Genomic DNA, 23,644 nt, shown 5'->3' on the forward strand with positions numbered 1-23,644 from the left:
TTGCAAAAAGTGGTGGTTGTCATCAATAACTGGCAGGAGGAGTGATCACATTGAGTATATTACATGTCAGAGGTCCATGTGCATTGGCATGAGTTGTAGTTGTTCTGACTGCTCTTATTGTGAAAAGTGGTGGTTGTCATCAATAACTGGCAAGAGGAGTGATCACATTGATTATATCACATTTCATACTTCCAAGTATATTGGCATTAGTTGTAGTGGTGGTTATCTTTAATAACAGAGCTATCAAATTCAATATAGAAAAAATCTACATTGTGTATTATTTCGATCTTTTCGGATTCTATTGTGAAAGGTGGTACAGTACTTAAAATTAATAACAAGCGGGGAAATAAGTGGCGGGTGCATGTGTGTACTGAATGAGTGGGTGTACCCTCAACTGTAACGGGATACTTTTTTCTCAGTCCTTTTAAAGTGTATCTTGCAAGTTGGTTATCATTAATAACCGGCGGGTGAAGCAATTGCATTTATTTATGTTTTACATGCTAACTGTTAGCACGCTAACATTAGCGTGCTAACTCTTATGACACCTCAAGAGTCATAAAACTCGGTTCAAATGTCCCCAAGAACTAAAAATAGTTGCATATTTTCGTGGGCAGGATTGGCGATACAGGTGTACCTAATGAAGCGTCCGCTGACCGTTACCTTTGAGCGTCTGTCTCGGAGCTGCAGGTGTACTCCGGAGGATAATAAGGAGGCGGAGGAATAGGTGGCACGAACTCCTCGAAGTCCATGATGTTGGTCAGGAAGGCGTCCTGAGGCGTGGTGCATTCTGGGTTGACGGAGCGAGACCTATGCGGCGCCAACTGTAGGGGGCATTACACAATGCCGGACATGTACACAATGGAAATAGTGTGTGTGTGTGTGCTCACCAGGTGCACAAAGTCCAGGGAGAAGATGTGGATGCTGCAGGTGACCGTGGACAGAGTACAGATGATGGTGGAAAGGATGCTGAGACCGCAGGCGCTAAATAACAAGTCCTGCAGGCAGAAGTGGCGCTGATTATCAGCCGCTATTATTTATGCAAGATTTACGAACCCCGTTTCCATATGAGTTGGGAAATTGTGTTAGATGTAAATATAAACAGAATATAATGATTTGCGAATCATTTTCAACCCATATTCAGTTGAATGCACTACAAAGATGAGATATTTGATGTTCAAACTCATACATTTTCAAATTTGTTTTGAATTTCATGGCTGCAACACGTGCCAAAGTAGTTGGGAAAGGGCATGTTCACCACTGTGTTTTTTTTTTTTTTTTTTAATTAAATCAACACAAAAACACACAAGATACACTTTCCATCAGTGCATCAACCCCCCAAAGAAAACCCCTCCCTCCCCCATTCACGCTCATCCACACCCACTCACACAAAAAAGGGTTGTTTCTTTCTGCTACCAAAATGCTGGTTCCCACAACATATATAACACAGTCTGCAAGGGACACAGTCCCTGAAACACACATGATTGTGTGTGTCGCCGGTCCACTAACACTATCATTAATTACTATTTTTTATGTAATTGTTTTATATGATTTTACTTTCTTTTTTATCCCAAAAAAATGTCAGTTTTCCTTTTTTTTTAATCTCATTTCATTTTATTAAAAAAAAAAAAAAAAAAAAAAAATAACCTTATCTTCATCAGACCAGGTTGTTAATGGAATTAGACTTGTCTAAAAGGTTTTTAAAACCAGGTCCAGTCCAGACAATGTCAAAGTGGGCTCAGCAACACACACCCTCATCCATGTACAACAACAAAAATTAGGGAAACAACAGATTGCATATAAGTTATAAACAAAATTACATTTTCATAAAAAGCATTTGTGTATAGTCCATATTATGTCCAAGTCAGATTCAACACACACCTTCATTTTGTACACTCAAAAATAGGGAACACAACAACAGATAGCATATATGTTGTTGTTGTTGCATATCTATAAACATTATTACATTTTCATAATAAGCCTTTAAGGATTTCCCATCTTTTTCCCACTGTGTTACATCACCTTTTCTTTTACCAACATTCAATAAATGTTTGGGAACTGAGGAAACTAATTGTTGAAGCTTTGAAAGTGGAATTCTTTCTCATTCTTGTTTTATGTAGAGCTTCAGTCGTTCAACAGTCCGGGGTCTCCGCTGTCGTATTTTACGCTTCGTAATTTGCCACACATTTTCGATGGGAGACAGGTCTGGACTGCAGGCGGGCCAGGAAAGTACCCGCACTCTTTTTTTACGAAGCCACGCTGTTGTAACATGTGCTGAATGTGGCTTGGCAATGTCTTGCTGAAATAAGCAGGGGCGCTTAGATGGCAGCATATGTTGTTCCAAAACCTGTATGTACCTTTCAGCATTAATGGTGCCTTCACAGATGTGTAAGTTACCCATGCCTTGGGCATTAATGCACCCCCATACCATCACAGATGCTGGCTTTTGATCTTTGCGTCGATAACAGTCTGGATGTTTTGCGTCTCCTTTTGGTCCGGATGACACGATGTCGAATATTCCCCCAAGAATTTGAAATGTGGACTAATCTGACTATAGAACACTTTTCCACTTTGCATCAGTCCATCTTAGATGATCTCGGGCCCAGAGAAGCCGGCACCGTTTCTGAATGTTGTTGATAAATGGCTTTCGCTTTGCATAGTAGAGCTTTAACTTGCACTTACGGATGTAGCGACAAACTGTATTTAGTGACAGTGGTTTTCTGAAGTGTTCCTGAGCCCATGCGGTGATATCCTTTAGAGATTGATGTCGGTTTTTGATACAGGGATCGAAGATCACGGTCATTCAATGTTGGCTTCCGGCCATGCCGCTTACGTCTCATCTTAAAACTTTTTAAGTCTCATCTTAAAACTCATCTGTATACTCTAGCCTTTAAATAGACCTCCTTTTTTTTAGACCAGTTGATCTGCCGCTTCTTTTCTTTCTCCTATGTCCCCCCCTCCCTTGTGGAGGGGGTCCGGTCCGATGACCATGGATGAAGTACTGACTGTCCAGAGTCGAGACCCAGGATGGACCGCTCGTCGGGACCCAGGATGGACCGCTCGCCTGTATCGGTTGGGGACATCTCTACGCTGCTGATCCGCTTGAGATGGTTTCCTGTGGACGGGACTCTCGCTGCTGTCTTGGAGCCACTATGGATTGAACTTTCACAGTATCATGTTAGACCCGCTCGACATCCATTGCTTTCGGTCCCCTAGAGGGGGGGGGTTGCCCACATCTGAGGTCCTCTCCAAGGTTTCTCATAGTCAGCATTGTCACTGGCGTCCCACTGGATGTGAATTCTCCCTGCCCACTGGGTGTGAGTTTTCCTTGCCCTTTTGTGGGTTCTTCCGAGGATGTTGTAGTCGTAATGATTTGTGCAGTCCTTTGAGACATTTGTGATTTGGGGCTATATAAATAAACATTGATTGATTGATTGATTGATGATTTCTCCAGATTCTCTGAACCTTTTGATGATATTATGGAGAGTGGATGTTGAAATCCCTAAATTTCTTGCAATTGCACTTTGAGAAACGTTGTTCTTAAACTGTTTGACTATTTGCTCACGCAGTTGTGGACAAAGGGGTGTACCTCGCCCCATCCTTTCTTGTGAAAGACTGAGCATTTTTTGGGAAGCTGCTTTTATACCCAATCATGGCACCCACCTGTTCCCAATTAGCCTGCACACCTGTGGGATGTTCCAAATAAGTGTTTGATGAGCATTCCTCAACTTTATCAGTATTTATTGCCACCTTTCCCAACTTCTTTGTCACAAGTTGCTGGCATCAAATTCTAGAGTTAATGATTATTTGCAGCAACCCAAAAAGTTTATCAGTTTGAACATCAAATATGTTGTCTTTGTAGCATATTCAACTGAATATGGGTTGAAAAGGATTAGCAAATCATTGTATTCTGTTTATATTTACATCTAACACAATTTCCCAACTCATATGGAAACGGGGTTTGTGTATGACACGCTACCTTTAGTTGGTGTCGAACGGAGTGGCAGTCGGAGTTGAGGTTCAGTACCAGGGTTCCGTCTTCCTTACTGGAGCAGGACTCGGTGGGCGCGCAGCACACGCAGCGGCCGTTTTCCGCCTACACACGCATGACGACAGCCACACTGAAGAGATTCCGGCAATGTTTCGCTGCTCCCGGCGATGCGTTAGCGCCATCATACCTGGCAGGTGAGCATGGACTTGACCAACTGCGCGTTCTGACAGGACAACATGGAGCCCGCCAGGCTGAGGATCACGCACACTGCGGACAGCAGCATGAACAGAGACACCTGCACACATATACATATACACATATATATATCCAGGTCTGGTCGCGGGGGCAGCAGCCGAAGCAAATAATAATAATAATAATAATAATGGATTAGATTTATATCGCGCTTTTCTATTGTTAGATACTCAAAAGTGCTCACAGTGAAGTGAGAACCCATCATTCATTCACACCTGGTGGTGGTAAGCTACATCAGTAGCCACAGCTGCCCTGGGGTAGACTGACGGAAGACTTCCCTCAAGACTTCCCTCTCTTCAGTTGTTTACATGTAAAATCTTCCACTCCTTTGTCTCATTTTGTCCACCAAACGTTGTATGCTGTGCGGGAATGCACAAAAGGTGCGCTTTGTTGATGTTATTGACTTGTTGGGAGTGCTAATCAGGCATATTTGGTCACTGCATGACTGCAAGCTAATCAATGCTAACATGCTATTTATGCAAGATAGTCAATGCTAACATTAGGCTAGCTGTATCTAGATATTGCATCATCATGCATCATTTGTAGATATATTTGAGCTCATTTACTATCCTTTACTTTTTTGTAAATAATTTAGTTTTGCATGTCTCTTGACACATTATCTGTATGTCATATTGGCTGCATTCCTGATAGTTGTGTGCCGTGTTGTTCCAGACCACAGCAAATATTACCAAGTTTGCAAAAGATTGTAATAAATCTACTAAAAAGCCGGTAATTTCCAGTAATTATCTCACCTTCTTGTGCCGTGTTGTTCCAGACCACAGCAAATATTACCAAGCTTGCAAAAGATTGTAATAAATCTACTAAAAAGCCAGTAATTTCCAGGAATTATCTCACCTTCTGAGTAGCCTCTGATTTACTAATGATTTCCAAAGTTGTAAAAATGTGTAGAATAAATATTAAATTTCAACATTTCTCTCAACGGAGATTTGCAATAAGAAAAATATGTTTAATGTACCCTCAGATTTTTTTTTTTGTTAAAATTAAGCATTTTTTTGTGGTCCTCTGCATTTAGAAACGAACCAAAAAGTATCAAAATAATTTTGGTACCTGTACGAAAATATTGGTATCGGGACCACACTAATACTGGTAAAGCATGTTATGTTGACATTTATCCAAGAAACTATGCAGTAGCTGTTCATTACTATCGCATTGCTTCTGTACTCGTTTGCACTACATTCTATCGGATTTGTTTTTCACCAACAATTTCTATATTTAAAGGGGAACATTATCACCAGACCTTTGTAAGCGTCAATATATACCTTGATGGTGCAGAAAAAAGACCATCTATTTTTTTAACCGATTTCCGAACTCTAAATGGGTGAATTTTGGCGAATAAAACGCCTTTGTGTTTATCGCTCTTTTTACGATGTCAGAATGTGACGTTGCCGAGGTAACACACCCGCCATTTTCAACACATTACAAACACCGAGTCTCAGCTCTGTTATTTTCCGTTTTTTTTGGAACCTTGGGAGACATCATGCCTCGACGGTGTGTTGTCGGAGGGTGTAACAACACTAACAGGGAGGGATTCAAGTTGCACCACTGGCAAGAAATCTGCCGCCAGACAGAATGTACCAGAGTGTCTCCACATTTGACCGGCAATGCTAAGACAGACATGGCACAGAGATGTATGGATAACCTGCAAATGCATTTGCAACGATAAAGTCAACGAAATCACAAAAGGTGAGTTTTGTTGATGTTGACTGCCAGCTAATCGATGCTAACATGCTACGCTAATCGATGCTAACATGCTATTTACCGGCGATGCTAAAGCAGACATGGCACAGAGATGTATGGATAACCTGCAGATGCATTTGCAACTATATTACGTTTCCTTCCACCCACATTTAATGCGAAAAAAACACTTACCAATCGACGGATTTAAATAAATAAATGATAAATGGGTTGCACTTGTATAGCGCTTTTCTACCTTCAAGGTACTCAAAGCGCTTTGACACTACTTCCACATTTACCCATTTACACACACATTCACACACTGATGGAGGGAGCTGCCATGCAAGGCGCCAACCAGCACCCATCAGGAGCAAGGGTGAAGTGTCTTGCTCAGGACACAACGGACGTGACGAGGTTGGTTCTAGGTGGGATTTGAACCAGTGACCCTCGGGTTGCGCACGGCCACTTTCCCACTGCGCCACGCCATCCCTATTTAAGTTGCTCCAGTGTCAAAAGATGCGAAAGTCCTGATCGTTTGGTCCACATATTTTACCGGCGATGCTAACGCAGCTATTCGGCCATGCTATGGCTATGAATAGCGTCAATAGCTATTCGCTCAATAGCTTCAGTTTCTTCTTCAATATTTTCATACTCCAACCATCTGTTTCAATACATGCGTAATCTGTTGAACCGCCTCAGTCGCTGAAATCCGGGTTTGAATCCGAGCTAATGTCGCTATATCTTGCTGTGGTATTCCCATTGTTTGTTTACATTGGCAGCACTGTATGACGTCACAGGGAAATGGCCAGTGTCTTCGCAGAGAGCGAAAATAAGGCATTATAAAGCTTTATTTAGGGATATTCCGAGACCGGTAAAATTTTGAAAAAAACTTCAAAAAATACAATAAACCACTGGGAACTGATTTTTATTGTTTTGAAATTGTGATAATGTTCCCCTTTAAAGGTTTCAAAGAAAAGAAATATATACGTTGCATTCCTGCGCTCAAGAGGAATGATTTTCCAAGCAGGTGTGTTGCATTAACTTTACAAATATAGAATCCATACTTTACATGCAATCTTGCACGGGAACGTATCAATAATTCACAGCTACGAGAGAATCCATCTGCAAGGGGGTAGTGTGGTGCTTGTGAGATTTATTAATAATACAGGACTCCCGCGCGTGGCCTGTCACGTTCATTTGCTGTGCACAACGTCTGGGAAATAACATAAAATTAGCAGTTGCGTTACAGTTTGAGGACGATGGAAAAAAAGAAAGAAAAAAAAAGCCTTCGCAAAATGATAATGCATTTTTTTTTTTGTATTATTGATCCAAAAGTATGATACGTGCAGTAATGGAAAGACCGGAAGCAAACTATACACCCAACATAGTCTACTGCATCTTCACCAGGTCACTATTGTGTGTGTGTGTGAGTGTGAGTGACAGGAAGAAAAGCTCTGACCCGCTGGATGAGAACTATTTGCCGCCATTTATTGGTTTGCATGCGTAAGTCTCTATATCTCGAATATAACACGGTAGGGCAGGGGGATAAAATGATTCAGTTCACCCATCCATCCATTTTTCTACCGCTTGTCCTTTTCAGTTTCAGTTTATTTAGAACATGCATCCGATACAATGTAATACGTCACATGTTTCATTACAGTAGGTCCGAAAAGAAGTAGGAAGAAGCAGAGCTTATTTAATCCTAGTCCTTTTCATACCATAGCAATTTTATTCCAGTTCCTTGTTTTTTTGTTTGTAACTAAAACAGTAAATAAATAAATAAATATACCATAAGTATGTAAACAAATATTAAATACATAAATATTAATATCTTTTTTAAAGGTTCAAAATGTTTATCATAATTGTTCTTTTGTGTACTTTGTGAACCCTTTGAAACTGAATCATATTGGTGCTTTGTTTGTGTCATGTCTGTTCATGTTTTTGTTATTTATGTTCTGTTTTGCTTCAGACTCCATTGTTTCTTGTTTTTGCACTTCCTTGTTTGTCTTATTACCATGCCAACCAATTAGTTTTCACCTTTTCCCTGTCCTCATGTCTCACACCTGTTTTCACTTATCGCCACAGTATTATTTAAGCCTGTCTGTTTCTGTTGTTCACCCTGGCAACATCACCTCCTTTACACCCTCGATCACCTGCTATGCACCTTGTAATTCCATGTCAATGATCCATGTCCCGTTCTCGTTTTGTTCCAAGTAAGTTTTTCGCATTATTCATGCCACAGTGCAAGTGTTTTGTTTCATGTTTATAGTTTACAGCCTTTGTGCTAGTCTTTTGTTTCATATCCCAGTTTTTGTACCGCCATTGTGTGCGCCTTTTGTTTGTTCCTGTTTTTAGTTATAGTGTAAATAAAAAATATGTACCTTCATTCACGCCAACTTTTCTTTGCCCCGTAAAAACAATCCACGTTCAAGTCCAAGTCGTGACAGTTTGATTTCTTTGGTTAATCCATTCCATAATTTAATTCCACATACTGATATGCTAAAGGTTTTAAGTGTAGTACGTGCTTACAAATGTTTTAAATGAGATTTTCCTTTAAGGTTATATTTATTTTCTTATGTTGAATTGTTGTACATTCTTGGGTAGCAGGTTATAGTTTGCTTTATACATCATTTGAGTGGTTTGCAAATGCACCGAGTCGTTGAATTTCAATAATTGTGATTTAGTAAATAAAGGGTTTGTATTTTTCACCAAATAGTACTCATGTTTCATTACTTTATTACTCCAGTACTCCTGTTTTGTTCTGTATGTTGTAGTTTTTTTGTATATTGTACAGGATTGCTTATCGTTTTTATTGGATAGTAGTCTGTTTATTTCAATTCTTGTTTTTTATTTTCATTACTTATGTGATTTATTTTTTATTTCATATTAGTTTCCACTACCGCACCTTAAATTGGAGTCCTTAATCTCGTTACATGCAAATATAATGACAATAAAGTCCATTCTATTTTATTCTTCTCTGTATCCAACGTTATTTATCATTTTGATATTTTTTTTGTAAAACATTTAAAGAATCACATGCACATTTGTAGTTGTTTCCCCATATTTCTACACAATAAAAAAAATGTTGGGTTAAAAAATAACCTAATTTTAACCCAACTGCAAACAAGAATGACAAAACACATTTCGGGAGAGCATACGCAGCATAACACAACGTAAACACAAAAGAACAAATACCCAGAACCCCTTGCAGCACTAACTCTTCCGGGACACTAAAATAAACACCCACCGCTACCCCCCTAACCCCAACCGCGCTCACCTTAACCTGCAAATTCCAAGCTGCTGTTTTCTGGCATGTTAAAAAAAAATAATGCACTGTGTGACTTCAATAATAAATATGGCAGTGCCATGTTGGCATTTTTTTTCCATAACTTGAGTTGATTTATTTTGGAAAACCTTGTTACATTGTTAAATGCATCCAGCATGGCATCGCAACAAAATTAGGCATAAAAATTTGTTAATTCCACGACTTTATATATCGGTAGATATCGGAATCTGTAATTAAGAGTTGGACAATATTGGAATATCGGCAAAAAAGCCTTTATCGGACATCTCTAGTATCAACGTTTGACTTAGATCAGGGGTCAGTAACCCAAAATGTTGAAAGAGCCATATCGGACCAAAAATACAAAAACAAATCTGTCTGGAGCCGCAAACAATTAAAAGCCATATTACATACAGATAGTGTGCCATGAGATATAAATTGAACTAAAAGGACTTAAATGAAACTAAATGAGCTCAAATATAGCTACAAATGAGGCATAATGATGCAATATGTACATACAGCTAGCCTAAATAGCATATTAGCATCGATTAGCTTGCCATCATGCGGTGACCAAATATGTGGGATTAGCACGCCACACAAGTCAATAACGTCAACAAAACTCACCTTTGTGCATTCATGCACAACGTCGATAGTTTGGTGGACAAAATGAGACAGAAAAAGAAGAGGCATAAAACACGTCTTAGAAAGTCAGAGAAAGCTATACATGTAAACAAACTAGGGTGAGTTCAAGGACCGCCAAAATTAGTAGGACAAAACGGCGCTGGCCAAATACTCGAATCAGTGAAGCATGTTTAAAATAAACAGTGTGCTTTATAGCAATTAGGGAGGTTTGTGTCATGTTTGTCTTCCTACAGAAACCATATTAAAACAAAAAATATGTTTTTTTTCCACCCCCTCATCTTTTTCCATTTTTCCTACATTTTTGAAAAAGCTCCAAGGAGCCACTAGGGCGGCGTTAAAGAGACGCGGGTCTCCGACCCCCGACTTAGGTGATCTATATACACAACTGATCAGTACGTTTTTGCCTTTTTCAAGACATATTTCGATACATTCTAAGACATTTTCAATAGCTATTGTCATATTTTTTTCCCCACTTTGTAGTTGAGGTTCTTCACCCTCCGTTCTTGTTGGTTCTGTGGATTTGATTGATTGATTGATACTTTTATTAGTAGTTTGCACAATACAGTACATATTCCGTACAATTGACCACTAAATGGTAACACCCCAATAAGTTTTTCAACTTGTTTAAGTCGGGGTCCACGTTAATCAATTCATGGTACAAATATATACTATCAACATAATACAGTCGTCACACAAGTTAATCATCATAGTATGTACATTGAATTATTTACATTATTTACAATCCATACATTATTTACAGTCCATCCATCCATCCATTTTCTACCGCTTATTCCCTTTCGGGGTGGCGGGGGGGCGCTGGTGCCTATCTCAGCTACAATCGGGCGGAAGGCGGGGTACACCCTGGACAATCATTTAGTTCATAGCCTTCAGACAGCGATAACTTTGAAAAGTTTGTTGAATTGTTCCAAAAAAAAATGCGTCACGTTATTGTAGTGTTCATACAAACTCCTCCTCGACAGTTTATTGTCGATTTTAATGTTTCCGTTTCCGATGTTTGTTTTCCGTCAAACGCCATTATCGTGGTTGCTTGGAGTTCTGTTGTTCGTCCAGATCTTTGGTGTTAGCGATATCAATATGTATCGTTATTAATGAAAAATGTTCGATATTGTTTCTGTTCTACGTCGGGAAGAAAGCGGAAATTGCGAAGCAAGGTTGGTTGCAATGAAAGAAAGGCACCTGCTCTCTGGTTACTGAGCAACGCAGGAAGTGATCACTGATCAGTGGGAGTGATACGCCAACAGCCAATCAGGTAACATTATCAATTATCAAGTTTGGTTGCGCCATCTTGTGTCACGTTCGGGGATTTTTTTCTCAGTCAGACCAATGTGGTTTATAAATAATCCCCACCAAGACCGTTAATACCGCACCAAATTAGCCGGGCTCACCCTTTAGAGCACAGCTGTAACTTGCTGGCACTAAACCTGCAGAAATGTATTTTTCTCAGGTATTTTTATGACATTTTGGGTTTCCCATGAATTGATAAACGTGGACCCCGACTTAAAGGCCTACTGAAATGAGATTTTCTTATTTAAACAGGTCCATTCTATGTGTCAGACTTGATCATTTCGCGATATTGCCATATTTTTGCTGAAAGGATTTAGTAGAGAGCATCGACGATAAAGTTTGCAACTTTTGGTCGCTAATAAAAAAAGTAGCAGACAATGTGGGCGTGACGTCACGGGTTGTAGGGCTCCTCAAATCGTTTATAATCATAGCCACCAGCAGCAAGAGCTATTTGGACCGAGAAAGTGAAAATTTCCCCATTAATTTGAGCGAGGATGAAAGATTCGTGGATGAGGAAAGTTAGAGTGAAGCACACCAAAAAAAAAAGAAAAGGCGACGGCTCCAGGCAGCGGCAGTGGAACCGTTTGAGATGTAATTAGACACATTTATTAGGATAATTCTGGAAAATCCCTTATCTGCTTATTGTGTTACAATGCACTTCATGGATCGTTTGTTGTTTGTTTTTGTGTATGTTTTGATCAGGTTTGGACTCTGCCGATCCCTTCAGTTGAACACTTCCTTGTTTACATTCGTCACCATGGCTACTTAATTACGCCCCGAAACACACCTGTTTTGATTTATTGTGTTGTATTTAAAACCGCCTGCGACCTCAGTTCCTCGTCGCCAGTTTGTTTGCACCACGCAACAGTTACGTTAGTTTTGTCTGTTTGTATTCTCTCTGCTGAGTGTAGCTTAGCCTCCGCGCGCTCGGCTCGCGCTTCATGGACTTTTTGAACTCTGCCTTTTTGCTCACTTTTTGTATTCTCCAAACTTTTATTTTACCGTTTGTACAGGTTTTCTTTTTTTATTTTTATATTAAAACCGGTTCCTACCTTCATTCCTGCTTGTTTTGATCCCGTGCATCGAGAGGCGACACCCCCCGCACATCCGCGATGCGGCGCTATCGTAACATATTGTGTTAATAGTATTTTAGTGACATTCTAAAGTCATACCTGAAAGTCGGATGGCCGCGGTGAACGCCAGTGTCTCTGAGAGAAGCCGAGGAGCCAAGATCACAGCTGCCTTTTTGAGCTGCAGCAGGAGGTCGCGTAATCCACCGAAGTCTTCGGTAAGAGCCGACTTAATATCACAATTTTCCCATCCAAAAACTTGCTGGTTGAAGTAGAGAAACATGTTCAATTGACCACTCTGTGTTAAAGCTTCACAACAAACAAAGAAACATCGACTGTGTTTCGGTTGCTAAAAGCAGCTGCAATCCACCAACAGCATTCTTCTTTGACGTCTCCATTATTAATTGAACAAATTGCAAAAGATTCAGCAACACAGATGTCCAAAATACTGTGAAATTATGCAATGGAAAGAGATGACTTTTAGACGTAAGTGGTGCTGGGCTAATATGTCCGCTACAAACCGAGACGTCACAAACACGCGTCATCATTCCGCGACGTTTTCAACAAGAAACTCCGCGAGAAATTTAAAATAGTATTTTAGTAAACTAAAAAGGCCGTATTGGCATGTGTTGCAATGTTAATATTTCATCATTGATATATAAACTGGTCGATAAAGTGGTCGATTGTACGGACTATGTACTGTGCAATCTACTAATAAAAGTTTCAATCAATCAATCAAAAGTGTAAAGGAAAAATTACAGTTTTTATTTCAACCGTACTTCCCGTCAAAAGCCTAAAGACTGATCGCACAGTTCCTGTCTTCACAATAAAAGTGCCGCTCCATCGCGCCTGCGCTAACAAAATAAGAGTCTCCGAAAGCCAGAGCAAACAAGCTAGCAAGCTACGGAGTTTGCCGCCAATGTATTTCTTGTAAAGTGTATAAAAACGAATATGGAAGCTGGACCAGTTGATCTGCCGCTTCTCTTCTTTTTTCTCCTATGTCCCCCCCCTCCCTTGTGGAGGGGGTCCGGTCTGATGACCATGAATGAAGTACTGGCGGTCCAGAGTCGAGACACAGGATGGACCGCTCGTCGGGACCCAGGATGGACCGCTCGCCTGTGTATCGGTTGGGGACATCTCTACGCTGCTGATCCGCCTCCGCTTGGGATGGTTTCCTGTGGACGGGACTCTCGCTGCTGTCTTGGATCCGCTTTGAACTGATCTCTCGCGGCTGTGTTGGAGCCACTATGGATTGAACTTTCACAGCATCATGTTAGACCCGCTCGACATCCATTGCTTTCGGTCCCCTAGAGGGGGGGGTTGCCCACATCTGAGGTCCTCTCCAAGGTTTCTCATAGTCAGCATTGTCACTGGCGTCCCACTGGATGTGAGTTTTCCTTGCCCTTTTGTGGGTTCTTCCGAGGATGTCGTAGTCGTACTGATTCGTGCAGTCCTTTGAGACATTTGTGATTTGGGGCTATATAAATAAACATTGATTGATTGATTGATTGATTGATTGACAAATAAGATGCCAAAAACCAATGACTTTTATGTGGTATTAGACAGAAAGGAGGACCTTTTTCTCCTCCATTTGAAAACTTGGACATTATCACCACTACTGTCCGATTCCAATCAATGCAAGTCATCAGAATCAGGTAATACACCAACTTATATTCTTGTCTTCATGAAAGATAGGAATCTATATGTTAAACATGAACGTATATTGATTAAAACACCTTTAACATGTGAACATAAATAAATATAAATTATATATAAATGTATGTATATATATGATATGTGTGTGTATGTATATATGAGGTAGATCACCCCGACTTGGTCATTTATTAAGTAATTGATTAACGTTGAAAAACTTATTAGGTTGTTACCATTTAGTGGTCAATTGTGCGGAATATGTACTGTACTGTGCAATCTACTAATAAAAGTTTCAATCAATCAATCAATGCCTACTGAGCCTATGGTGTTCTGCTTGCTTTTGTTAAAAAAATAAAAATAAAATAAAATCATTTTCCCCTAAAAATGACAGTATCGAGCCTAGAATTCCGAGAAAATACAATTAAAGCAAAAAAACGTGTGTCACGGAAATTTGACTTTACTAATAATGCACGTACCACCAATGTCAAAGGTCTCCTCCACGAAATAATGCCAACAATCCCCGATGCCACCACCTGTAAAAAAACAAAAACAAACAACCGGTGACCTTGTGTCACCTGTGTAAAGTTGGACCCCCCCTACCTGGTCAGAACCGCCCTAAACTTATCACCCTTTATTTATGCTGCAATTTTTTGTGTCAAACTATTATTGTTTTTATGTTACTAACCTTTGATGGGGCTGGTTATGAATCAAAAAAGGTTAATAAGATAAAAACTATAATAGTTAAACCAAACATTTGGCAGCGGAAATGTAGCACATAAAAAAAGGACAATTTTGTGGTGAATATTTGCGTTAAAAACTATCAAGTCCAAATGTCCACTATAGTGGACATTTGTGTTAAAAACCTATCCAGTCCAATTGTCCACTGTAGTGGACATTTGTGTTAAAAACCTATCCAGTCCAATTGTCCACTGTAGTGGACATTTGTGTTAAAAACCTATCCAGTCCAATTGTCCACTGTAGTGGACATTTATGTTAAAAACCTATCCAGTCCAATTGTCCACTGTAGTGGACATTTATGTTAAAAACCTATCCAGTCCAATTGTTCACTGTAGTGGACATTTATGTTAAAAACCTATCCAGTGCAATTGTCCACTGTAGTGGACATTTGTGTTAAAAACCTGTATAGTCCAATTGTCCACTGTAGTGGACATTTGTGTTAAAAAACTATCCAGTCCAATTGTCCACTGTAGTGGACATTTGTGTTAACAACATATCCAGTCCAATTGTCCACTGTAGTGGACATTTGTGTTAAAAACCTATCCAGTCCAATTGTCCACTGTAGTGGACATTTGTGTTAAAAACCTATCCAGTCCAATTGTCCACTGTAGTGGACATTTGTGTTAAAAACCTATCCAGTCCAATTGTCCACTGTAGTGAACATTTATGTTAAAAACCTATCCAGTCCAATTGTCCACTGTAGTGGACATTTATGTTAAAAACCTATCCAGTCCAATTGTCCACTGTAGTGGACATTTATGTTAAAAACCTATCCAGTCCAATTGTTCACTGTAGTGGACATTTATGTTAAAAACCTATCCAGTGCAATTGTCCACTGTAGTGGACATTTGTGTTAAAAACCTGTATAGTCCAATTGTCCACTGTAGTGGACATTTGTGTTAAAAAACTATCCAGTCCAATTGTCCACTGTAGTGGACATTTGTGTTAACAACATATCCAGTCCAATTGTCCACTGTAGTGGACATTTGTGTTAAAAACCTATCCAGTCCAATTGTCCACTGTAGTGGACATTTGTGTTAAAAACCTATCCAGTCCAATTGTCCACTGTAGTGGACATTTGTGTTAAAAACCTATCCAGTCCAATTGTCCACTGTAGTGAACATTTATGTTAAAAACCTATCCAGTCCAATTGTCCACTGTAGTGGACATGTATGTTAAAAACATATCCAGTCCAATTGTCCACTGTAGTGGACATTTGTGTTAAAAACCTATCCTGTCCAATTGTCCACTGTAGTGGACATTTGTGTTAAAAACCTATCCAGTCCAATTGTCCACTGTAGTGGACATTTGTGTTAAAAACCTATCCAGTCCAATTGTCCACTGTAGTAGACATTTGTGTTAAAAACCTATCCAGTCCAATAGTCCACTGTAGTGGACATTTGTGTTAAAAACCTATCCAGTCCAATTGTCCACTGTAGTGGACATTTATGTTAAAAACCTATCCAGTCCAATAGTCCACTGCAGTGGACATTTATGTTAAAAACATATCCAGTCCAATTGTCCACTGTATTGGACATTTGTGTTAAAAACCTATCCTGTCCAATTGTCCACTGTAGTGGACATTTATGTTAAAAACCTATCCAGTCCAATTGTCCACTGTTGTGGACATTTATGTTAAAAACCTATCCAGTCCAATAGTCCACTGTGGTGGACATTTGTGTTGAAAACCTATCCAGTCCAATTGTCCACTGTAGTGGACATTTATGTTAAAAACCTATCCAGTCCAATAGTCCACTGCAGTGGACATTTGTGTTAAAAACCTATCCAGTCCAATTGTCCACTGTAGTGGAAATTTATGTTAAAAACCTATCCAGTCCAATTGTCCACTGTAGTGGACATTTAGGTTAAAATGCACCCAGTCCAATTGTCCACTTTAGTGGAAATTTATGTTAAAAACCTATCCAGTCCAATTGTCCACTGTAGTGAACATTTATGTTAAAAACCTATCCAGTCCAATTGTCCACTGTAGTGGACGTTTGTGGTAAGATGCATCCAGTCTAATTGTCCACTGCAGTGGACATTTTTGTTCAAATGCATCCAGTCCAATTGTCCGCTGTAGTGGACATTTGTGTTAAAATGCTTCCAGTCCAATTGTCCACTGTAGTGAACATTTATGTTAAAAACCTATCCAGTCCAATTGTCCACTGTAGTGAACATTTATGTTAAAAACCTATCCAGTCCAATTGTCCACTGTAGTGGACATTTATGTTAAAAACCTATCCAGTCCAATTGTTCACTGTAGTGGACATTTATGTTAAAAAACCTATCCAGTGCAATTGTTCACTGTAGTGGACATTTATGTTAAAAACCTATCCAGTGCAATTGTCCACTGTAGTGGACATTTGTGTTAAAAACCTGTATAGTCCAATTGTCCACTGTAGTGGACATTTGTGTTAAAAAACTATCCAGTCCAATTGTCCACTGTAGTGGACATTTGTGTTAAAAACCTATCCAGTCCAATTGTCCACTGTAGTGGACATTTGTGTTAAAAACCTATCCAGTCCAATTGTCCACTGTAGTGGACATTTGTGTTAAAAACTTATCCAGTCCAATTGTCCACTGTAGTGGACATTTGTGTTAAAAACCTATCCAGTCCAATTGTCCACTGTAGTGGACATGTATGTTAAAAACATATCCAGTCCAATTGTCCACTGTAGTGGACATTTGTGTTAAAAACCTATCCTGTCCAATTGTCCACTGTAGTGGACATTTGTGTTAAAAACCTATCCAGTCCAATTGTCCACTGTAGTGGACATTTGTGTTAAAAACCTATCCAGTCCAATTGTTCACTGTAGTGGACATTTGTGTTAAAAACCTATCCAGTCCAATAGTCCACTGTAGTGGACATTTGTGTTAAAAACCTATCCAGTCCAATTGTTCACTGTAGTGGACTTTTATGTTAAAAACCTATCCAGTCCAATAGTCCACTGCAGTGGACATTTATGTTAAAAACATATCCAGTCCAATTGTCCACTGTATTGGACATTTGTGTTAAAAACCTATCCTGTCCAATTGTCCACTGTAGTGGACATTTATGTTAAAAACCTATCCAGTCCAATTGTCCACTGTTGTGGACATTTATGTTAAAAACCTATCCAGTCCAATAGTCCACTGTGGTGGACATTTGTGTTAAAAACCTATCCAGTCCAATTGTCCACTGTAGTGGACATTTATGTTAAAAACCTATCCAGTCCAATAGTCCACTGCAGTGGACATTTGTGTTAAAAACCTATCCAGTCCAATTGTCCACTGTAGTGGAAATTTATGTTAAAAACCTATCCAGTCCAATTGTCCACTGTAGTGGACATTTATGTTAAAATGCACCCAGTCCAATTGTCCACTTTAGTGGAAATTTATGTTAAAAACCTATCCAGTCCAATTGTCCACTGTAGTGAACATTTATGTTAAAAACCTATCCAGTCCAATTGTCCACTGTAGTGGACGTTTGTGGTAAGATGCATCCAGTCTAATTGTCCACTGCAGTGGACATTTTTGTTCAAATGCATCCAGTCCAATTGTCCACTGTAGTGGACATTTGTGTTAAAATGCTTCCAGTCCAATAGTCCACTGTAGTGGACATTTGTGTTAAAAACCTATCCAGTCCAATTGTCCACTGTAGTGGAAATTTATGTTAAAAACCTATCCAGTCCAATTGTCCACTGTAGTGGACATTTATGTTAAAATGCACCCAGTCCAATTGTCCACTTTAGTGGAAATTTATGTTAAAAACCTATCCAGTCCAATTGTCCACTGTAGTGAACATTTATGTTAAAAACCTATCCAGTCCAATTGTCCACTGTAGTGGACATTTATGTTAAAAACCTATCCTGTCCAATTGTCCACTGTAGTGAACATTTATGTTAAAAACCTATCCAGTCCAATTGTCCACTGTAGTGGACATTTATGTTAAAAACCTATCCAGTCCAATAGTCCACTGTAGTGGACATTTGTGTTAAAAACCTATCCAGTCCAATTGTCCACTGTAGTGGACATTTATGTTAAAAACATATCCAGTCCAATTGTCCACTGTAGTGGACATTTGTGTTAAAAACCTATCCTGTCCAATTATCCACTGTTGTGGACATTTGTTTTGGGGATATTTTGACAAGGTTAAATAAAAACTAAAAGACACACCCAAAAAAAAGCATAATTAATGTTTTTAAACAAAAAAAATATAATAGACAAAGTGTTGAGAGAATTAATAACAAGAAAAACCATACAACCTTAATAACAAAAACTATGGTAGTTAGACACAAAATGTTTGCAGCACAAACGTTTTGGACAAATGTGGGTATGTTAACAAAGTTAATAATATGAAAACTATAATACTTTGACAGGTTCTTGTGTCTTAATAAACAAGTGTCCTCGACAGTGGACATTTGCGTTAAAAACTCTCCAGTCAAATTGTCCAATGCAGTGGACTGGCAGTTAAAACTATCCAGTCCAATTGTACACTCTAGAGGACATTTACATTAAAACCTATCCAGTTCAATTGTCCAATGTAGTGGACGTTTGCATTCAAAACTATCCAGTCCATTTGACCACTGTGGTGAATGCAAGTTGTTAAAACTATCTAGTCCAATTGTCCACTGTAGTGGACATTTGTGTTAAAACCCTATCCAGTCCAAAAACCTATCCAGTCCATTTGACCACTGTGGTAAATGCTAGCTGTTAAAACTATCTAGTCCAATTGTCCACTGTAGTGGAAATTTGTGTTAAAAACCTATCCATTCCAATTGTCCACTGTACTGGACATTTGCGTTAAAACCTATCTAGTCCAGTTGTCCACTGTAGTGGACGTTTGTGGTAAGATGCATCCAGTCTAATTGTCCACTGCAGTGGACATTTTTGTTCAAATGCATCCAGTCCAATTGTCCACTGTAGTGGACATTTGTGTTAAAATGCTTCCAGTCTAATTGTCCACTGTAGTGGACATTTGTGTTATAATGCATCCAGTCTAATTGTCCACTGTAGTGGACATTTGTGTTATAATGCATCCAGTCTAAGTGTTCACTGTAGTGGACATTTGTGTTAAAATGCACCCAGTCCAATTGTCCACTGTAGTGGACATTTGTGTTAAAAACCCATCCAGTCCAATTGTCCACTGTAGTGGACGTTTGTGTTAAAAACCCTACCAGTCCAATTGTCCACTGTAGTGGACATTTGTGTTAAAATGCACGCAGTCCAATTGTCCACTGTAGTGGACATTTGTGTTAAAACCCATCCAGTCTAATCGCCCACTGTAGTGGACATTTATGTTAAAAACCTACCCAGTCCAATAAATAGTCCACTGTACTGTACATTTGTGTTAAAAAAAATATCCAGCCTAATTGTCCAGTGTAGTGGACAATAAAGTTAAAAACTCTCCAGACTAATAGTCCACTGCAGTGGACATTTGTGTTAAAAACCCATCCAGTCCAATTGTCCACTGTAGTGGACATTTGTGTTAAAATGCCTCCAGTCCAATTGTCCCTTGTAGTGGACATTTGTGTTAAAATTCATCTAGTCTAAGTGTCCACTGTAGTGGACATTGTGTTAAAATGCATCCAGTCTAATAGTCCACTATAGTGGACAATTATGTTAAAAACTCTCCAGTCTGATAGTCCACTGTGGTGGGGATTTGTGTTAAAAACCCATCCAGTCTAATTGTCCACTGTAGTGGACAATTATGCTAAAAACTCTCCAGTCCAATAGTCCACTGTAGTGGACATTTGTGTTAAAAAAACCATCCAGTCCAATTGTTCACTGTAGTGGACATTTGTGTTAAAATGCATCCAGTTCAATTGTCCACTGTAGTGGGCATTTGTGTCATAATGCATCCAGTCTAATTGTCCCGTGTAGTGGACATTTACGTTATAATGCCTCCAGTCCAATTGTCCACTGTAGTGGACATTTGTGTTAAAATGCCTCCAGTCCAATTGTCCACTGCAGTGGACATTTGTGTTAAAAACCCATCCAGTCCAATTGTCCACTGTAGTGGACGTTTGTGTTAAAAACCCATCCAGTCCAATTGTCCACTGTAGTGGACATTTGTGTTAAGATGCATCCAGTCTAATTGTCCACTGTAGTGGACGCGGGCTGTGCAAGGTTGTACATGTGATGAAAAGATTGGGATTTGATGTGGACTTACAAAAAATCCGGCCCAGAAGGGACAGGACTGCCTGACCCGCGCAGACGAGGTGAAGGCCATGCTGGTGAAGGAGAAGGCCAGGACCATGGCCCCGAGGCCCAGGTGGCACAGACCCAGGTACAGAAGCAGGCGGGCGCCTCCGGGGCCTCGACCAGAGATGCCCCGCCGGCTGTCCGACCAGCCGCGGGACCCCGAGGCGGACGCCACGCTGCTGGAGTCGGACGGCGAGGGCATGGTGATGATGGTGACGATGGTGATGATGATGATGCGTGGACAAGTTCAGGTGCGCTTCCACTTTGCTTGGAGCTCAGGTGTTGAAGGCGGCCCGCTGACAGTGCGCCTCATCGGCCCGCCATGACGGGTCCTAGAAGTCTTCTTTCCACGACGCTGCTGGCTGTCCGCAGCCGTGCCTCCACGCGCTCCCTCCCGTCGGCATTGCGGCAAGACGCGCTGCGGGCCGCACGCTCTCGATCATCACAAAGCGGGACACGTGCGGACGCGTCTCGGACACGACCCCCCACTCGCGTGATCTCCCGGGCCAAGCATCACCTGCTCGTCAGCGCGACGTGGACGACATCACGCGGACGGCGTCCGTCGATTGCTCCAACTGCAGCAAAAGGCGGCGATCGGACGCTCCGGACGTCGACCATGAAGTCCACCTTCCCGTCCCGCTTGTCTTCCCGCACCCGCGGTCACGTGGGCATCACGTCCACTCGCGGAACAATCCACCCGTGCGAGCGCGTCTTTTTTTTTTTTTTTTTTTTAAATTATGATCGTCACCCTTTAGTCCTTCTTCGTGTTTTGTCCTCCTACGTCTGAGCCTGAACCTGCCCCGTGCGCGATGACGTCACGCGCAACGCCTGCGTGGGACGCCTGAGATGCGGCAGAGCGCACGGATGTTGACTATGGTGGGGCGTGGGGGGAAGAGAGGAAGGAAGGAAGGGAAAGATGAGGAAGGGAACGAAGGAAAGAAAAAGGAAGGGGGAGGAAAAAAAGAGATAGATGCATGGAGGGACGGAATACTGAAGAAGAAAATGAAACTAGAGAGGGAGGAAGGACAAAATGAAGGGAGAGATGAAGGAAGGGAACGAAGAAAGGAGGAAGAAAAGAAGAGAAGAGGCATGGAGGGATGGAACAAGGAAGAGAAGGATACTAGAAAGGGAGAGAGGGAGGAAGGGAATGAAGGGAAGAAAGGAGGAAGAAAAGAAGAGAAGAGGCATGGAGGGATGGAATAAAGAAGAAGATAAGGAAACTAGAGAGGGAGGAAGGGAACGAAAGGAAGGAAGGAAGAGAAGGAGGAAAGGAAGAAGGGAAGGGAGGAAGGAATAAAGAGGAAGGCAGGAAGAATGAAGGGAACACTTATTGGTACTTTAACTTTTAAATATATATATATATATACATATATATATATACACACACACACACACACTATTTTTCTTTGAAGTAACTTGTTTTCATCAAGGAATCATTCACTTGTGTCAGAAATAAGCCAAACGTTTGGTCAATAAATCGAAATCTAGACACTACATAAATAGACACTAATGGTGAGAAATATTTGGAAATATTGATAATCTGGCTTTCGTTTCCATAAAAATCCCACAAGATGCCATTTCCCGTTCTATGTCAGTGATGTCACCATGTCTGAGAGGACTACATTTGCGGTGGCAGAACTACTGCATGCCCACGCTGGCGCTGACACTTGATTGGTAATGTGATCCAAGATGGCTAATGCAACAAACCATTGGTTGCTATTATTTCGGTTGTTGAATGGAGTGTTTTTTCGGCTGAATATACACAAGCCTCCTCCCAACCCAAACCTTAACTACTTTCAGCAGCATTTTTTTAGTTATTTGTTTCGGATTTCCGCGTAAAGCTGTCTCTCTAGCTTCACTTTCCTTTATATTTATTAGTATAGTATCGCGATACTAATGAATCAATCGGTGTTATACCACCCCTGAAAAATACCAGTCTTCCACCCCCCTGAGCCCCGTTCGTCTTCACGTTGTGTCATTGCTGCTTTAAAAGCAGAGGAGCATGTTCGGCAGCCCACAATCACTGAGTATTAACAAGCGGACACAGTGTGTGGACAGAAAAGAGAGAACGGACGCATTTTGGCTTGTAATAAGAAACATACAATAAGACTGCAATGCAATTTTTGTGGTTCCCTTTATTTAGAAAAGTACCGAAAAGTATCGAAGTAATTTTGGTACTGGTACCAAAATATTGATATCGGGACAACACTACTCACCACAATGGTATGTTTTAGCGCTTTCATGGCGAGTTTACTGACAGATATAAGAACTTTACACTACTTTATATTAGAAATGGCAACAGTGGAGGATGAGTGTCCCATAACAAGGAGATGGAGAAAAAGAAGCTTATCGACAACGGGGTAAGCACAGACTACAAAGGCAGACATGCGCAGAATTTCCGGATTTATGCAGATCTTAAATACAGATCAGCATGTACCAGAAGGTAAGATAAGTTGCTTTTGCATAATATTGCGAAACAAAACGCCAGATAATATGTCTTACGTTATACACACACCATAGTAATACTCGTATGTTGAAGTAGTGAAGTGAAGTGAAGTGAATTATATTTATATAGCGCTTTTCTCAAGTGACTCAAAGCGCTTTACATAGTGACAGCCAATATCTAAGTTACATTTAAACCAGTGTGGGTGGCACTGGGAGCAGGTGGGTAAAGCGTCTTGCCCAAGGATACAACGGCAGTGACTAGGATGGCACAAGCGGGAATCGAACCTGCAACCCTCAAGTTGCTGGCACGGCCACTCTACCAACCGAGCTATGCCGCCCCAAGTACATCAAGCGGTGCGGCTTCATAGCTTACCAAAGTCATACTAATGT

At 40.5% G+C, this 23,644-nt stretch overlaps 1 protein-coding gene across 4 annotated transcripts in view; it reads right to left on the minus strand.

The window, feature by feature from the left end:
* fam189b (family with sequence similarity 189 member B) overlaps positions 1-21,650 on the minus strand; it is a 44,748-nt gene extending 23,098 nt beyond the window's left edge. The window contains exons 1-6 of one of the 4 annotated variants that reach the window (XM_061881679.1): positions 20,778-21,650; positions 14,365-14,421; positions 4,176-4,283; positions 3,977-4,093; positions 888-995; positions 661-821 (exon numbers count right to left, since the gene is read on the minus strand). In XM_061881679.1, coding sequence (XP_061737663.1) covers positions 661-821; positions 888-995; positions 3,977-4,093; positions 4,176-4,283; positions 14,365-14,421; positions 20,778-21,011 — 785 coding nt within the window. In that variant the 5' untranslated portion in view covers positions 21,012-21,650. Of the gene's footprint in view, positions 1-660; positions 822-887; positions 996-3,976; positions 4,094-4,175; positions 4,284-4,455; positions 4,651-9,842; positions 9,983-14,364; positions 14,422-20,777 lie in introns of those variants that run through there. The other 3 variants (XM_061881681.1, XM_061881680.1, XM_061881682.1) reach the window with 3 other exon arrangements.
* Positions 21,651-23,644: the final 1,994 nt, after the last annotated feature.

This window comes from Nerophis ophidion, linkage group LG21 (genome assembly GCF_033978795.1).
Source record: "Nerophis ophidion isolate RoL-2023_Sa linkage group LG21, RoL_Noph_v1.0, whole genome shotgun sequence".
Lineage (NCBI taxonomy): Eukaryota > Metazoa > Chordata > Actinopteri > Syngnathiformes > Syngnathidae > Nerophis > Nerophis ophidion.